Source organism: Neopelma chrysocephalum, unplaced genomic scaffold (assembly GCF_003984885.1).
Source record: "Neopelma chrysocephalum unplaced genomic scaffold, ASM398488v2 Primary Assembly neopelma1_23, whole genome shotgun sequence".
Classification (NCBI taxonomy): domain Eukaryota; kingdom Metazoa; phylum Chordata; class Aves; order Passeriformes; family Pipridae; genus Neopelma; species Neopelma chrysocephalum.
Window position 1 is genome coordinate 24874015 of NW_020897691.1, and position 16906 is coordinate 24890920.

Here is a 16906-nt window from a genome sequence, read left to right on the forward strand (position 1 = left end):
GGAGCCCGTCAGAGCGCGGCGGGAAGGGCCGCAGCGCCCCGCGGGCCCTCGCTGGGTTCGGGGCCGCCCCCCCGTGCCCGGCCCTGGGGCGAGCGGGGCGGCTGCGGGCGGGACTGGGGTGACGGGAGTGGCGGGGCCGGGACCTCGGCGGGGGCGGTGTTGGAGCGCGGTGGGTCGTGACAGCACCAGCCCCTTTCCCCTGCACCCCTCCCGGGACACCCCCGGTACCGGGGCTTTGGACTGGGCGCTGGCCGCGATGCTCTGAGAAGCGAGTCGAGGCCTACAGCGGGTGTTTTACAGCAGCTTGTGTGGAACTGTAGGGTAGGACGCGCACCTCCGCCGTGTGGAAGCGCTCCCCGTGCTGTTCCAGGTCCGAGGTGAGCATGTCAGCGGGAGGAAGGGAGATTGTAAAAGTCACCGATGTAAATACCGAGCCCGGGCCTGGCGCGCCGGGCCCCTGGGCCGATGTTATCGCTGCTTTCCTGGTGAATCACTCTCCGCTGCATCAGGGATGGGCACTTCTGCAAACTCTGCAATTAAATGGAAGGTTTCGCTCCACTTTGCATGCAATGCAAGGCACTGAGTCTTAAATTGAAGAAGCCCAGTGATACAATCGCAGGAATACTTTGCCAGAAGCAATGTGCTCATGTGTTGTGACCCCCTCCACTGACGAATAAGCCTTGCAAAGGCAGAGGGCTGTGCCACGGGGCGAGAGGAGCGCTCCTGACGCGTCATTATCCAGTCTTGTGCTTTGCTGGCAATGCAGCCCTTCTGCTCAGAGCTTGGAGTTTGTGCAAATACTGTTAATAGAAAAGAAAGGGGACAAAAAACGTTAAAATATCTTAACATTAGACGAAAGTGATGCTAAATGGTGGCGTTGTTATAAACTGTGTTTGTGTTCCCTTCATGAAAATGTCTTTTGTAGTCTTATGGCAGAATATTAAGTGGCACTCTTCTTGGTGACTTACACTGAAGTGAAACTCTTGGGGGAGGAGGAAAAAAGAGACCATGAGCTATATGTAGTTATTAGCATCCTGGTGGGCCTCAGAGAGATTTGACATCCATTGCAGTGAGATTTTGTGCAAAGGTAACTTCTCCCTTGGTGCACTTGATCTGAGAACTTGATTCAATGCGAACAAGCTACCATTAGGGAGACTTGAGTGAGACTAGCACGCCAGGTGTGCTGTGCTTCTAATCCATCTTCATTTTCCCATGAGATGATATTTGTCTATCAGCAGCACAAGAAACTAGGCACTTTGAAATGGTCATTTCAGGTCCATTTTCAGACCTCCTGTTCCCTATCTTCCCCAATAGTTCCAGTCCCTAGTGTTCATTTTCCTATTCCTGCCTCATCATCAGGCCTTTAAACACTTTGTGCACTCCTAGGAAACATAATTCTCTTAAGGCATTTTACCGAGAACTAAAATGTTCTTTTAGGCTTGTGAAAGCATGTGATTCTTACCTACTTCATTACAAATATCAGTGTGGATGAATCAGACAATTATAAACATTTTATTTTTTTAATCTGTATATGCTAAACATTGACGATGAATCAGGTCTAGTAGTATTTTAGGCTTCTGTAATTTAGTTTTTCATGCTGGCAGTTTAAACGCCACTGCTTTAAATTGCATCTTTGTTCAATGGAATCTTTTCTAGGAGAAATGACTAAAACACTGACCAGTGGCACAATCTAATAATTCTTTCCAGGAAAAAAAAAAAGAAAAAAAAGGAAAAAAAAAAAGAAGTACTTATAGCTGTTCGACAATGTAAACCTGGTTTTGTTAGGTTCCCGCACCGCTAGTGTTGCAAGGCTGAGGGAATTGGGCAGAGTGGATAGACAATTATCTTTTGACATCTTTTATGTTAGTGTTGCTGCAGGAGAAATAAAGTTTTAAATGAACTCTTTCCTTCCCTATATGGATTTAAGTTTGACTTCACCTGAAACTAGATGACAAAAAAAAAATAAATCTGAAAACTTTTAAGAAGACCAGAAGGATTTAATTTTTGTTTGCATGTTTATTATGCTCCACAGTTGGTTTTTTAATTATGGGAGCCTACAGTCAGCCTTTGTGGACCACGATTTCATTATATTAAGAGCTGTAAAAACACAAAGTTGAAAATATGATATCTGTCTCGTAAATATTTTAGCTTAAGTATAAAGGATAAAAGAGATAAGTCCAGAAAAAACTCCAACCTCCTTCATCCCCGCTAGAGAAAATAGTGACAGATTTAATGCTCACCTGTATCTCGCTAAGTCAGTTGCTATGAGTCAGTCAGTTATGAGAATCCCTGAGGTGCTGTAGCAGGACATCCTTATCTTTTCTGTAGCTAACATTGTGACTGGCTGAAATTTTTGCTGAAGTCTTTCAGCAGTTCATCACTTTTACCTGTGTTTTCACCCTGCTTGAAGGATTTTGCACTTTTTTTTGGGTGGGGGGAAAGCAGTTTACAAGGGAAGTCTTATTGCTGGCGAGAAGCTTTGTTACTGTGACCTTTATTTAGGAAAAAAAATCACATAAAGAAAGCCCCATGACTTGTCTCTGGATAATCAAGGGCATAAAATCAGATTTAAATTCAGATCAGATTTAAATTTTCAAGTGTTCTATGGAATGTAGCATGTATTTTTTTTTTTGCTTTCTGAAAGTTAAGGTTCCATGTAAACATTTCTAAGTCCTGATGCTGAAACATTCCTCAAACAGTAAAGCTATTGCCAAAGGGTTCTTATCCTAATGTGTATGGTCTAGATTTATGGGAGAAGAAAGACTTTTAGAATATCTAAATGAGAAAATACAAAATAAATGAGATACTTAACTGTAGCTGACTGGAGCCTTGAAGATATTTAAATGACTGCTGTGAGATCTGACACATCACATTCTTTTGTCCTGATGGAGCTTTCAAGAATGACACTGGGAAGCTGCTTGGTAGTGGAGTTCCCAGTTTCTTGTCTCTGCATTCATAACCAATGGAAAAATGGATCTTTTCCCATGCCTGACAAACACCTTTCTAGAAAATATGTTGATACTAAGGTTCATTTTTTGCTCTGGTATAGAGGGACAGTGGAGGAACTAGTTAATGCAGAAATTATGAAAAATATATAGAAGTCCTTTGAATTCTTTAAACCTCAAATATGTACAGTGAGGTCTTGCTTCAGGGAGTGTTGATGAAATGTCCTGATTTTTCATTTCATTTGTGATAGTGGACTCGGTTCCTTTGACTTTCTTCTGTAGCTTGGCAAGCTGAGTTGCCACTAGGTATACTCCCAAAGACAGAGATACTGAGCGGAAGATAAAAGGTACAATCAGAAGCTCACACCTGACTGAAACTTTTAGGGGAACTGAAGACTACCACAGATGGAGCTCTGTTCCAGTTTGAACATAAACTGTAATTTCCTCAACTGCAGCAGATTTTTAACTTCCCCAATTTATAAGCTATGCAACCAGTAATGCCAAAATATATCACAACAGAGTAGTTAAATGCTGTGGAAGTGAAAAGGAGTAATTTCTATGGAAATTCAGAGTCTTGATGAATGCTTCTATCCCTTTGGATGGAAGGAAATGCTTGGTGCATGCCTGGTTTGTTTCCTGGTGGTTGAAATCCTGACCTTATCTGGGTCAAAGACAATAGCAAAAACACCAGTTGACTTCCCATGGGCCCATCTATCTGTGTTTTCAGAGGAGCTTGAGTAAATTAACACTAACGGGTGAAGGGTGTGTGGGTTGAAGTAGAGTGTTTGTTCAGTTCAGATGCCCGCGTTGCTGTGAAAACTAGAAGGCTAAAGTGTGGTGAAGATTGAGAGGTGATGAGACCTGATGGCTGACCCCTTACATCTCTTTCTGTCTGTTCCCCAGGCCAGTAGCTTACTCTGTCACCAACCTGTGTTATTAGAGTACTCATCAATAGCATTGCTAGTGGAAGAATCTGCATGGAGTAAACCAGCTGTGAATTTACATTGCTATCCTACAAATTTACTATAAATCTCAATTCAAGTATGTGAGTTGATACAAAGAATTGTATCAACAATCAGAGAGATCTACGTTTGCAGAAGAAAAGCTGAACTGTATCCTTTGCAATCTATCATCTGAACATCCTCTCATTATGTGTTGTGTTTGGCTGCACATGTAGCTAGAAAGTTGAAAAATTCAAAGTCTTCTGTACTGTACAGTCTGTACATTCATCAGTATAGTGCAGTGTAACTTGTTTAAAGATACTTATGATTAGCTCTAGAAGTTTGGAAGACAATGAAAAGCAGTCACTGCTTTTGTCAAGAATTGGATGAAGTAGTCAGTGTATATCTCTTGATTGTAATGATGCTCCTGAGAACAGTGTTACAGGAGCCGTTTCTGAATACAACTGTGAAAGAAGAAAAAAAATCATTAAAGACTATGTTAGTTCTACACAAGGTAATTTGGTCTTTTGCAGCATTTTAACTTCAAACATATGTTTAACTTTTAACATTGACTTTTGACATTAACTGTAATATTTAACTAAAAAGTATTTTTAGTCAGTGCTAGCCTTGTAGCTAGCATGCTACTAAGGTGTCTAGAAATAGCCATAACTTTAAAAAAACCCAATCTGTCAGCAGTTCTGAGAAATCTTTTTCAAACTAAGTATTTGGGAAGTTTCTTTGGATGTTATGCCTATGATTGTATTTTCCACTAAATTGGTAGATTTCCTTACTTAGTCAATACAGCAGGGTATAAAACTGTTTATTCACTTTAAAGTTTGCATGGCTTTGGCCTTACAATCCAAATTCAATGCAGTGTTGCCTAGGGTTTCCAAAAAGATCAAGGGTTGTTACGCCAGCCTTGGTCCAGATAAGTGGTATTTAGGCTGTCTGGCTGACTGACTTCAGTCAAAATAACTTGAATCTCCACGTGGTACAGACAAAGTCAGGAAACGATACTGCAGAGAGCTGGCATGACTAAAGGGCAATTGTGCAGCAAGTAAGTAGAAGAGTGCAAATACACTCCCTGTCACCTCATCTGTAATCAGATTGTTCATTTCTAGGGGATACTTCAGGGCCTAAAGACTCCAGGCAGGGTTTGGGACCCTAGTGGAGCATTCATTTCAAAGTCGTGCAGGGTTTGTCTTCACGGTAGCAGCAGCTTGTTCATCTGGCATAGGTGGTGTCTCCTGCAGGGTAGCAGGGGTGGGCCTGACCTTTGTAGTTACATCCGGTGAAGTTTTGGTGGCATATACAATGACGGGACCCATACAGTGTCTTGGCTCCACCAAAGGTCATTTCATATCATAGAGATACAAAAACAACCAGGGCGTTGCTGCCTGTATTAATACAGGCATTTCCGAAGGTGAAAGAAAATATTTGACAACAGGGAGTGTTAATTGTTTGTGCTAAAAAAAGAGTTTATAAGGACTTGGGTTCACAAATCGTAGCACAGCTGTTATCATACTTGACAAATCAGCTGGCCTTTTCATTTCCTTCTTTTCACATATTTAATGTACTTTCTTTTTCTCTCTCCTTGAAACTGAGTTTTAGCAGTGTCTGTTAACCAGAAGCTGATAGGCCAGGAGAACAGGACATTGCTTGGAAGGCCCATGGTTTGGGTTGAACACTGGAAATGTGGGAATGTGGTGAAGTTAAAATGTTGAACCCACAAAGGTGATGTGCAGGAGAGCACAGCCTGGATGAAATTGTGGGATTGTGTTGGATGCATTTATGCTTGATTAGTCTGCATTCTCACTGCAGAACAGATAAACTGCCAGTTTTGATTTGCATGGGTATTGTAATCCATGTATTGTTAATTTAGATTTAAGATATGAGCATATGAGCTTGTGCTGAACTTTGGTCTGTATGGAGGAAAAAGCACCTCTAAAAATGCATTTGAATACCCAAATTGTTGAAAAATGAATTCATATTGAGAAACATAGCAGATGAAACAGGATGAAGTGGTAATTCATAGGACTTAGGTGACACTGGGTTACAACTAAAGCTGAAGTTGATACAAATTATTGGTGTTTAGAGGAAATTAAGTGCCTTCTTTATTCTGATATCTTGTGTGATATCTGATGGGTTTTTTTCCCAGTGGTTATATTGTATTGTATTGGTGGGATGGGTGAGACAGGGTATGGAAATAACAATATGATTAGTTTGGGACATAATTCTTTAGAGGATTTGGCATTTTCAGATTAAACATCAGTTTTCTTCTGGAATGGCAACAAACGAAAATGTATACTCTTTATTTGATTACAGTGGGGAAAATATGTAAGAAGTCTGACAAAGGATGTAGTTTCTGTGATGTGGCTCTTGTAGTGTAATTGCAGATCTTAAGCTGTGTGTATTACTAAGAATCCCAATAGTAAGAGCTATTGTAGGAAATTCAAAAAGGATGTCATATTCCTATTTGATACTTTTTAAAGAAAGTGTTCCCTTAAATTCTGTCCTTGAAGAGAGTAAATTCTGTCCTTTTTGGAGAGAGTAAGCATTAGTATATGAAGTTTTCTTTAATCTTTTCCTATGTATTCTTCTTTAAGATGGTGAAGACCTTTATAAGCCAATGATCAAAACTATTGTTTTTTATAGGTGGAGACTGTCTGACTCTTTCCCATTGTGAATGATCTTTAAAACAACTCTACTCAGCCATGTCGTACGGACCGGGTTTTGGGGATCCTAATCAACTAGCCCAACGCATAACTTCTAACATCCAGAAGATCACACAGTGCTGTAAGTTGCATTTATGCATTTTTTTATAAAACTTTAGTAGTGCCCCCATTCAAGGTGAGTTTCTCAGATTCATTCATGGGAGCTCACTCTGACTCTGCCTACGCATTTGGCAGGTTTGTGGCACCCCACACAGCATGTTCAGTCCTTCGTATATGTGGTTAAGTGTGATCTGCCATGGGAAAGTATAGTGTCACTCTGTACTCACCAATTTTGTCCTGGCCAGTTATATGGCACCTTAAGATTGGTTGACACGTTTGCTGAGCAAGAACTGCATCAAGTATTTGCTGAAGCTTGAATTGTTTAGCAGGGACAGAAGCTGTGGCCTTGCAGCTTCCTCTTGTGTGTGTGTGTGTGTGTGTGTGTGTGTGTATGTGTTCGCGTGTGTGTGTGAGGCAAATACAACTTGATTCACAAATTATGCAAAGTATACTGTTCATCAGAAGGGAGGTATCCATGAACAGCATGTGCCTAGTGTTGGCACGCATGTGTTTTATGTTGTTCGGGATGCAAAGTGCATGCAGAAAGAAGTGTTTTATTATTAAAACTTCAAATGAATTATGATCAGTTGGGTATGTCAGTTTTTATTAAAATATTGATCTTTGTTTTGCAAAACAAGTTCAAGGAGTTGGTATTTTTAGCACAGGTTAGTGGCACAGATTGGGGTTTTGCGCATTTTTTCAGCTACATTTTTTATATTCTTCCAGATAATAAGATCTCAATAGACAGGAACAAAAACTGCATTTTGCTTTATTGAAAAGTTTCTGTAGATCAGGGTTGTATTTCCTCAATATAAGATTAAGAAATTTGCTCTGTAAAAGTCCTTATGCTTGATTTCCTAAAATCTGCTCAGTGAATTCTTTCAATCTTATGGCATCTAAGTTGGTCCTCCAGAGGCAACTGCCAACCTGTGACAGACACTGAGGCTCCAAGATGCAAAAAAGTTTTGTCAGGTGAAAACATAAAGTCAAATCAGTGATTGAAACTGGAGCATTGAGAAGACAGTTGCTGAACATAATTAACCATCGTATACTGGATGCAGCAATTCCTTAATCTCATCCTTTCTTTTCCATCTCTTCTCTTCCTTCTGCTGTGTGTCTCCTCCCCTTGTGACAAACAAGGCATACTAAAAGCAAGCTGCTCAGGTTTAGGTAGAAGGAGAAATGCCAGAAAGACATGCAATCCTGCTGTCTTTTGCATTTTGAGATTTAGACAGCTAAAGTCTGAGAAATAGGCAGGTGCGTCTGCCATTCCAAGACCCAAGTCCAAATGTCTCTTAGCCCCACTTCTACCTGGCTTCAGAAACAGGAGATTTACCTTGAAAAGCTCCAACCAAGCACTTTTATGGTTCTGGTAGCTACAGAGCTGGATTCCATCCCTTACTTTTCTGTAGATCTGATTGAACTGTAACCACTCAGTTAGTCCTGTAGTCCATTCTCTGTTAGATTTTATGAGAATCTGGATCCTATGAACATCGAGAACATGTTTCCTGAACTGAGTTCTCTAAGGTCTTAAGTACGCTTTTCTAGCTCTTTTGTTCCCATGTGTAATACCTGTCCAGCTTTCTGCTGGAAGGTGTGAGCTGCAGGAAGTTCCAGGTCAAATGGGAAGAAACCTGCAGGTTTAGGGACCTGTGACTCTGAGAAGTGCTGTAACACATGGGGAGCCTGAATCACATGTGCTTGAATGAGCTGCAGCATTGTGTGCTGAACCTCGGAGAGGTCAGCGATGCCTGCAAGCCATGTCTCACTGGTTTGGTTTCAGGTTCGTGTTAACAGTGATGAGAAGCAGATCTACAAACAGCGAGGGAAATTTCAGATTTAAATAATAAAACCAAAGAAGTGTATAATGAGCTAGACTTGGGCAGCTGCTAAATTTGTCTTAGAGAACACAACTGATAATTAAGGTTTCAAAGTCTGTCTGTCTGGAAATGAGTCCAAAGTAACTGTAATTCTCATTCCAGGCCTATATTATATCTGATTATAAAATCTAGATTACCTACATTTCATATTTCAGAAGTCCAGTGCATTTAAAGGTGGTTGAGGTTTGTCCCTAACTTTCTGGATATGAAGAACGGGAGTATGGAGAAGAGAATATATGGAAGAATACCTATGGGGTGTAAAGCTCCAATGTGTCTAGGCTTTGCAGATGGAGAACCTATTATCAAAATGGTTTAATCAGTGTTTACTGAAGGAGCAGTAGTTCTAGAACTGGGTTTCATAGATTGCAGTCTCACTTATGTGGCAGCTTAATGACAGCTGCTCTTAACTTGAGATAAATCTCAATGCCTTCCTTCAGTATTTCCTTGAAATATTTCATGTTGATCACTCATTTACAGCAACTGGATAGTCAAGGAATAAGTGTGATGCACAGATACAAGGTGAGCTAGCAAAATATATTTCTTTGTGACAAAACAAGTACTGCCTGCTTACAAATCTGTATTTCTACCAGGCGTACTGGGATATGCCTAGGAGAATGAGAGCATTGAATACATATGTGATTGGGGTTTTTTTCTTTTTCTTTTTACCTCCTCCTCTTGAAGGGCATACAGTTGTATAAATGTGATCTCTTTCAACAAGTGGAAAGGTGAAAGTGGATTAAGAAAAACAAACAAAAAGTCTTATTTAAAGTCTTTAAAATATGTTGCTTTCAGACTTCTTACAACTGAAGATGAAGGGAAGCATTTCCTTGAAATCGACTGTTTTCTGCATTTTAAAGAATTGATTCTCTGTGTGTGGCAAAAGGAGGGAAAGCATTTTATTGAAAAAGATGTTTCCAAGATGGAGCAAAATGGGAGTTGCATTCCTCTACAGGGAGAACTCCACAGTTATAAATGTAGGAAGGATATGGTTAGAGGAATAGATGCCTCTTCTGCTCAGCTGGAAAGATTTGACTTGTCTCTGACAGGAACTGTGCAAGAAGTAGCCAGACATGCTTTTTCCTCCCCCCACATAATTCTTAAATCATTCTCCCATGTGTTGGTCATTGAGGAAGCAGATTAGTATGCCTTTGGTTTGTTTAGCTTCTGATATTTTATTTGTGGCTACCAAATATGTCACTCAGAGCAACTCCCAAAGAAAATCAAGAAGCGTGCAGCCTAGATATATAACTGTCAAGTCTTCACTGGCATCTTAAGCTGGGCTTTGGGAGCTGTTGCTTTAGAAGCAGTTTAGAATGCTGCCTTTTGCTTGGGAAAACAGAACAAAGCCTAACATTGGTAAAATACACTCAGTCTGAGTTCTAAAACATTTCTGGTTTGCAAACCGTAATCAAACAGTTGGAGAACCTACGCTAGCTGAAGTGATGTATTCCTATTCCTTTGCTTCACTTCCCAACTTTTCCAGGTCATGTCAGGATTTTGTGCAGAGGTAGTTGCAAAGCAAGTAAGAATGGCATAATCTACCCTTGCTCAGTATTGGAAAGGTCAGTGATAGAATATTTGACTTGTTTATGCACACTGAAAATCAGCCCAGCTGGAGAAATATGTTCTGAATACTGAAAGATAATAAAAATTAAATAAAATTCAGTAGCCACGATCCACATATGGCCAGAGGGAGTCTGACTTTGAGAGATTCTTTCTTATAAGAACTTTTGCTTTCTGCTGACTTTCTTTGCTATTTGTTGAGGTAGCACAAACGCCAATTCATATAGAGCACATTCCCAGAAAGCCAGCTTAAGCCAGCAGAGATCCCTCTGTCATGTGATACTTGTCCTGTGACAACAATTTTGTTCAATTTCTGTTGCATCTCAAGTTTTGTATAAGCCAGTGTTTTCACTGAATGTTGTTAAAATTGAAGTAGAATTAGATCAATCATATGACTTTCCCATTCACTTTATATAACTGTAGAAAATCCTAAACATAGATTAAACCCTGGAAAAAATTAAGAATTTTGAGAGATGCCTTTTTGCTGTCGTTTAAGCCCAGTAAGTAGCTAAAACGTTCAGCTGAGACAGGTTGAAACATTAATTAAAAACTAGGTCTGTCATCAACTGGTTCGCATGATTACTCTTAGCTAAAGAACACAGAGGGGCACATGGAAAATAAATGAAATCACTGAGGTGTTAAAGTCAGAGCCTGTATGAAAACAGATTTCTGTTATATAAGGTGTGGTTTTAAAGCGAATAGGCTTAAAGTAGAGCTTGTTGAGACTTCTAACGATGATATTGTTAGAAATTTCCAATTTGCTGCAGTTAATCAGGTTTAACTTTATGGAACAAATTTTGTATTATTATTGTTGCTTTTGTCAGAAAGGTTTCCTGGATTTAAAATGAAGTTTCTGTAAAACCTGGAAAAGGCTGGTTATTTAGGGATTTTAAGCTCCCATGTGGACTTTTTCAAGGCAGAGGAATTGAGGAGAAATTCATCTATTTTGGGTCTTTCTAAATGCCTGTCTTTCTGCAATGAGGTGAAGTTATGAAGTCCGTAGTTCTTTTAGAAATAAACAGTTTCTGAAAACTTCAAGCCTGATTATTTGCATGCAGTTACTGAAGGCTTTCTTCTATTTAAAATAGCACATATATATATTTAAGGTAGTATGCCTCACAGATTTGTTTATGAATCTGGAGAGTTTGCTAATATTTTTCTGTGTTTTGACCTGTTTGTTAAAATATTTTGGTTCTATGGAAAATTATGAAACAGTGTCTGATTTGGATGATATTCAACAAGAGGGACAGGGATTTATTTATGCTAGCAGGAGAATAGAGTGAAAAATGGGTCTTCCATGTACACCTCAGCACACTATTTGTGTTATTATGTGCAGAAAAGGCAGATTTTTTCCTTGACCTACACTGTATTGCATGACCTTAGTTAACTAGTCTGGGCAGGGTGGGGAAGAAAGACTTTTGTAAATTAAGCCATCTTAGTTTGGAAGTAGTTTAAATAACAATTGTAAAACCACAATTTACAAATAATGAGGTGTCCAGGGAAGACATCCACAATTTTTACTGCAGCTGTTGCTTTTGCAGATGGAGCAAGTATAAATGGACTCACCTTGACAAGATGACTTTTGCAAAACAGCCTGCTAGGGATATGGCCAGGGTCCTCATGCTCCTTCCTGTCTCTAGAGAGTTATATTTCAGAATCTCTCTAGGGTACTTAAAGTACCTGTTCCTGCCCAGTTCTATTGGATCTCTTCTCCTTGCGGACAAGAGAGGAAGAGATTGCATGGCAGTCTGATTATACGGAGAGCCCGCTATCAAATCTATAAAACTGCTATGCTGGAGGCTGCACTCCAGTTAGGGCTCAGAATAAACCCATGTCAGTGGTTGATCGTGAGTAACCCCCAGAGTATCAGTGACTGGTTTGTGTTGACTAGTCAGTGATGTGTTGTGTGCATTGCTTCCATGTTAGCTTCTGAGTTAGCTTCCTGTAGTAATGACCTGTCCTCTTAAAAAAACCAAACTTTCTTCATGTAAGTGGGTTGGGTTTATGGTGTTTGTGTAGCTGCAGTTTACTGCAGAACTGTGCCTCGTTTTCATAACTTAATAAGTGACTGGTATTCTTTAGAGAAACGTTCAACCTTTGGGGTTTCAGGGAGTTACCAGCGACACTTTAGGATATAAAGTGATTGTAGCTTGATATAATGACTTCCCCTTGGCTGAGCTGTAATATTTGATCACATGATCAGTTGTTGTGCACTTAACCAATGTGTGTTTAGTGTGTTCTATGCCCACATTAGAAGAACAGGCATTACTTCAATTCCACTTCACAGTGTTCTTGAAAGACCATTTTAGATGGGAGTACATTAGCATGAAATAATTACAAAAGCACTGAAAAATGAAGGCAGATCCTGAACTCCAGACATTGTTGCTGATGTTCCTGGTCACTTTGGGGCATGATTCTATTTAGAAATGCTAGAAGCTGTAATAAAATCCAGAGAAAAGGTTACAAGACTGGATGTTTTCCCACTCTTCCATGCTTAAGGAGTCTTTAGTCTTTAGGGCTCTGAGGACAATCTTCACCCCCCATCCTCATTTTGTTTTCTCCTTCCCACATGTACTTCAATTACTGTTTTTCTCTGCTAATGTATTATCCTGCTTTAGAATAATCAGTGTTATACATTAAGACAGAATAAAGCAAATTACTTAAAACTAAATTACTGATGTTTTTAGATATTTGACTCCAATTAGGTGAGCTCTTGGACATGGGAATGCTTTTTAGTAAGCTGGTGTCATTTGGCCGGTCCGGTACTTGGTTCCTCTAATAAACTGTCACTCTTGGTTAAAGTAGGGCTAGCAAGGTGTACAGACAGCATTGTGGCATTGCGGTTTATGTAAAATTTTAGCGAGCAGTGAACTACACTGATAGCATTAAAGAAACACACTCACAGAGAAGACTTTCATCTGATGAATTTATTGCAACTACATCTGGTTTCAACCTCCTTGCCATGGACAGGGGTAGCACCCACTATATTAGGTTGTTCAAAGGCCTATCCAACCCAGTTGTGAACATTTCTGGAGATGGGGCATCCACAGCTCCTCTGGGCAGTCTGTTCCAGTGCCTCACCACCATCACAGTAAAGAATTTCTTCCTAACATCTAATCTAAACCTACCCTCTTTTAGTTTAAAACTATTCCCCTTTGTCCTATAACACTCTGCCCATATAAAAAGTCACTCTTCCTCTTTTTTTATAAGCCCCCTTTAAGTACTGGAAGGCCACAATGAGATCTCCCTGGGGCCTTCTCTTCTCCAGGCTGAATGACCCCAACTCTCTGACTGTATCCATAGAAGAGGTGCTTCAGCTCTCTGATCATCTTTATGGGTCTCCTCTGGACTTGCTCTAACAAGTCCACGTCTTTCTTGTGCTGAGGACCCCAGAATCAGATGCAGGACTCTAGGTGAGGTCTCACAAAGGCAGAGTAGAGGGGCAGAATCACCTCCCTTGAACTGGTGGCCACACTTCCATTGATACAGCCCAGGATGCAGTTGGCCTTCTGGATTGCTAGCATACTTTGTAGGCTCATGTCCAGCTTTTTATCCTCAAGAACCCCAAAGTCCATCTTGACAGGGCTGTTCTCAATGAGTTAATCACCCAGTTTGTGCTCATGTCTGTGATTGTCCCAACCCCGGTGCAGCACCTTGCACTTGGACTTCTTGAACTTTATGAAGTTCTTGTGGGCCCACTTCTCAAGCTTGTCCAGATGGATGGCATCTCTTTCTTCTGTTGTGTCAACTGCACTGCTCAGCTTTGTGTATCTGCAAACTGCTGAGGGTGCACTTGGTCTCACTGTCTGTGTCATTGATAAAGATATTAAAGAGCACCAGCCCCAAGGCAGAGCCCTGAAACACCTCGTCACCATCCTCCAGGCAGGTGTAACCATTAGGTTGCTATGTGTAACAGCTTTTATAAAAGATTGATCCAGGAATGTTTTTTGCAGCATCTGTTCATCTTAAGTCAAGTACCCTCAACTGAAGTGCAGAAGGAAAACACATTGAATTGGATTTGAATAAATTGAGGAAGTCTGTTGTCCCCAGGCAGAAGCAGCTTGAACTGGTGTAATTTTAACAAGTAATTCTTTTGTTCCAATAACCTGCTCTGAAGAGACTGTGCAGTTTATTAGATTCCATACAACTTAATCTATAACTGGATGTGCTATTTGTTGACTCACTTGTTCAGCTGGACACTTCTCAGCCCTGCCAGAGAAGGTGGATGACCTGCAGTCTGCTCTTTGTTTCCATCCTCTTAGTTGGTTCATTGCCTTTCAAATATTAGGATTTTACTGAAGGATTTTGGTGGGGTTTTTTCACCTTTTCTTCTGTAGCAATGCTGTGGTGTTACAGCCTGTACAATGATTACTTATTCTCAGATGGGGATAACATTATTTGCATTTATGATCTTAGAGGCAAGAAGTTACTTATATTTTGGTCTTCATTGTATTAAATTATTTGTGTCTTTATTTTAAATTTAAAACTTCCTGTGTGATCTTAAACATTCTCATGTTCAAGGACCAGAATCAGCAGTTACGTCAACAGGGATTTACTTGCGGTAATGAAACAGCTTTCCAGAGCTGGCTTAAAAACAAGGCAAGATGAGGAGGAAGGAGATGAAACTTTCTTCTTTCCTAGCCAGCTGTTAAGCAAGGGTAGTGTGTGATACAGTATGTCAAATATGGTTTTATCTATAAAAAAATATGTATTACAGATCTGTCAGGAACATGTTTCTCAAATACTCCTACCTGTTAAAAAATGTAAATATTTCCCTTGTAACTATGACTACTTCTGTAACTCTTGTGGAGAAAAGGAAGCCTTTTATCTGAGAGACTGTTACTTTTTCTTTTCTGTGCCTTTTTTTTTTTTTCTCCTTAACTAGAGGGAGAGCTTCCACTAACTAGAAATGGAAGCACTGTTTGGCTTAGTAAAAGTAAACGTAGGCTAACTCTGGAATAATTTTCTCCTTAGGAATTCAGGTTAGGTCTTGATTGTTTCTCTGGCTCATCATTAACCATGTCTGACCTGTTCCTGAGCATGTGACCAACCTGAGAGTAGCCGAGTAGCTTTCATCAGCTAATAGTTGTGTGTTATGAGATCTAGATCAGGAATGCTGCAATGACAAGTGAAAAGTCTTCTTACTAATATAGTATTTCTTCTTTCTAAGACAAGACTAATTTTGGGATGAAAAAAGAGATTCTTTTCTTTTGCATGCAAGACAGCAATTGCTTGGAAAAACATGCATTTTGCTTGCATGGTGTCGTCTACCCTGCTTTCTGTGCTGCCCAGTTCCCAAAGGGCACTTTCTTTCTGCAGTGGTTTATTGCCAGCCACAGCTGGCAAGATGCTGCTCCTGCAGGGTTGTAGTCTGAGCCCTAAAAGAGCTGTTGATTTTCATTATATGCAAACGCGTACCCTGATCTTCAGTGTGAAGTGGTCTCAGGAGTTCACACACTTCTGATGCAAACTGTTCCCATGTCCTGGTGACTTTGGTGAAGAATGCCTGCATGCATGTGGTGTATGCCCTTGTGCAGCTCCTGAGCAAAGTCCAGCAGCCAACTGTATACATCCAAGGAACCTAAGTGCTAAAGTGAGCCAAAGTGTCAGACTTTGCACTGAAATGAATTAAAATAATGTACAAGATCCAGTCAGTCTCTGTTACAGGATTGGTAATGTCCAGGACAGGAGGGACATCTGGTAGTCAGATTACTCCTGTCTTTCAGAACTCCTTGGAAAGTTTGAAGGATTGGGAACTCGGGAAGGGAAACCCATAAAGGGTGAGGTAACCTAGGAACCTGTCAAAACCGTGCTCTGATCTTTGGTCCCTGACTGTTACCAGTACGTTTACAGTGCAGAGCTAGGCCTTTGTAAGCTAGACATTTGAGTGTTACTGATGATTTGAGAGGTACCAGAGCAGACGCCACGCACCTTGATGTGACAGCCTGAACTCCCTGCACGGGGCTGAAAAACTGGTTAAATGAGCGGGGCAGTACCCTTATAAATACCACCATCACCTGTGAGGCCAGGACTTTAGGGACTTCTGTTTTATGAAGAGTAATCCCAGGCTTCCAGCAGTTTTGCTCCTCAGTGCCAAGACATTCTCCCTGCTTATTTCACAAGCGGGGCAGTGGAAGGAGTAACCAGAGGTTGCTAACCTTTAGGAAGAGAAGCTAAGGCTGCCCTGCTTTTTCCTTGAGGAAAGGAAGGGATACTAACTTAATCTAAGAAGTTTCAAAGGTAGTTCTTGCTTTGAATCAAATTCTGTGAGATCACTGTGTGTACATGTGAAGGAACAAGACACATTCTCTGTGTGATCCAGGTGGTAATGTCTTAAAGCCTGTTTTAAATTTTGCTTTTATCAATAAAGCTGTATGAGTGCATGAGTCTGAACATATGTCTATAGTTTAGGTGGTTTTGTGATTATATGTGTATTATAATATCAAATATTTGAATGAGAAGTAGCTACAATAAGAAATCAGTAAACAATCCAAACCAAAAGAATTATAAGACTATAAAGAAATATATGTTTTAGTTTCTGTACACTCCAGTGTGTTTATATTAACATGAAGGAGTGCAAAGGATGGATCTCTTTAACTCATCGACCCGCAGGCATATACTGTAAATCAAGATTTCAGGAAGGTCACCTTCTCTACTACCCATGTTATACTGGTCCTATCAACTTGCTTTTGGCTTTTTTATGAAGCAGCTTTGGGAATACTGCTATAGACTTTTGGCCAAAATTTACTTTTAATGCTCTGCCTTTTTTTTTTTGCTTGCTTACTTGAATAAGCCACGTTTCA

General features: G+C 40.3%; 1 protein-coding gene across 4 annotated transcripts in view; it reads left to right on the forward strand.

Moving 5' to 3' along the window:
• The window catches only part of STX7 (syntaxin 7), a 35100-nt gene that overhangs the window by 221 nt on the left and 17973 nt on the right, over positions 1 to 16906 (forward strand). For 2 of the 4 annotated variants that reach the window (XR_003535470.1, XM_027690792.1), the window contains exon 2: positions 6542 to 6682. Coding sequence is in view for 3 of the 4 variants with exons in the window: in XM_027690792.1 (XP_027546593.1) it covers positions 6601 to 6682 (82 nt within the window). In the remaining variant the exon portion in view is untranslated. Of the gene's footprint in view, positions 1 to 147; positions 378 to 3848; positions 3987 to 6541; positions 6683 to 16906 lie in introns of those variants that run through there. The other 2 variants (XM_027690808.1, XM_027690799.1) reach the window with 2 other exon arrangements.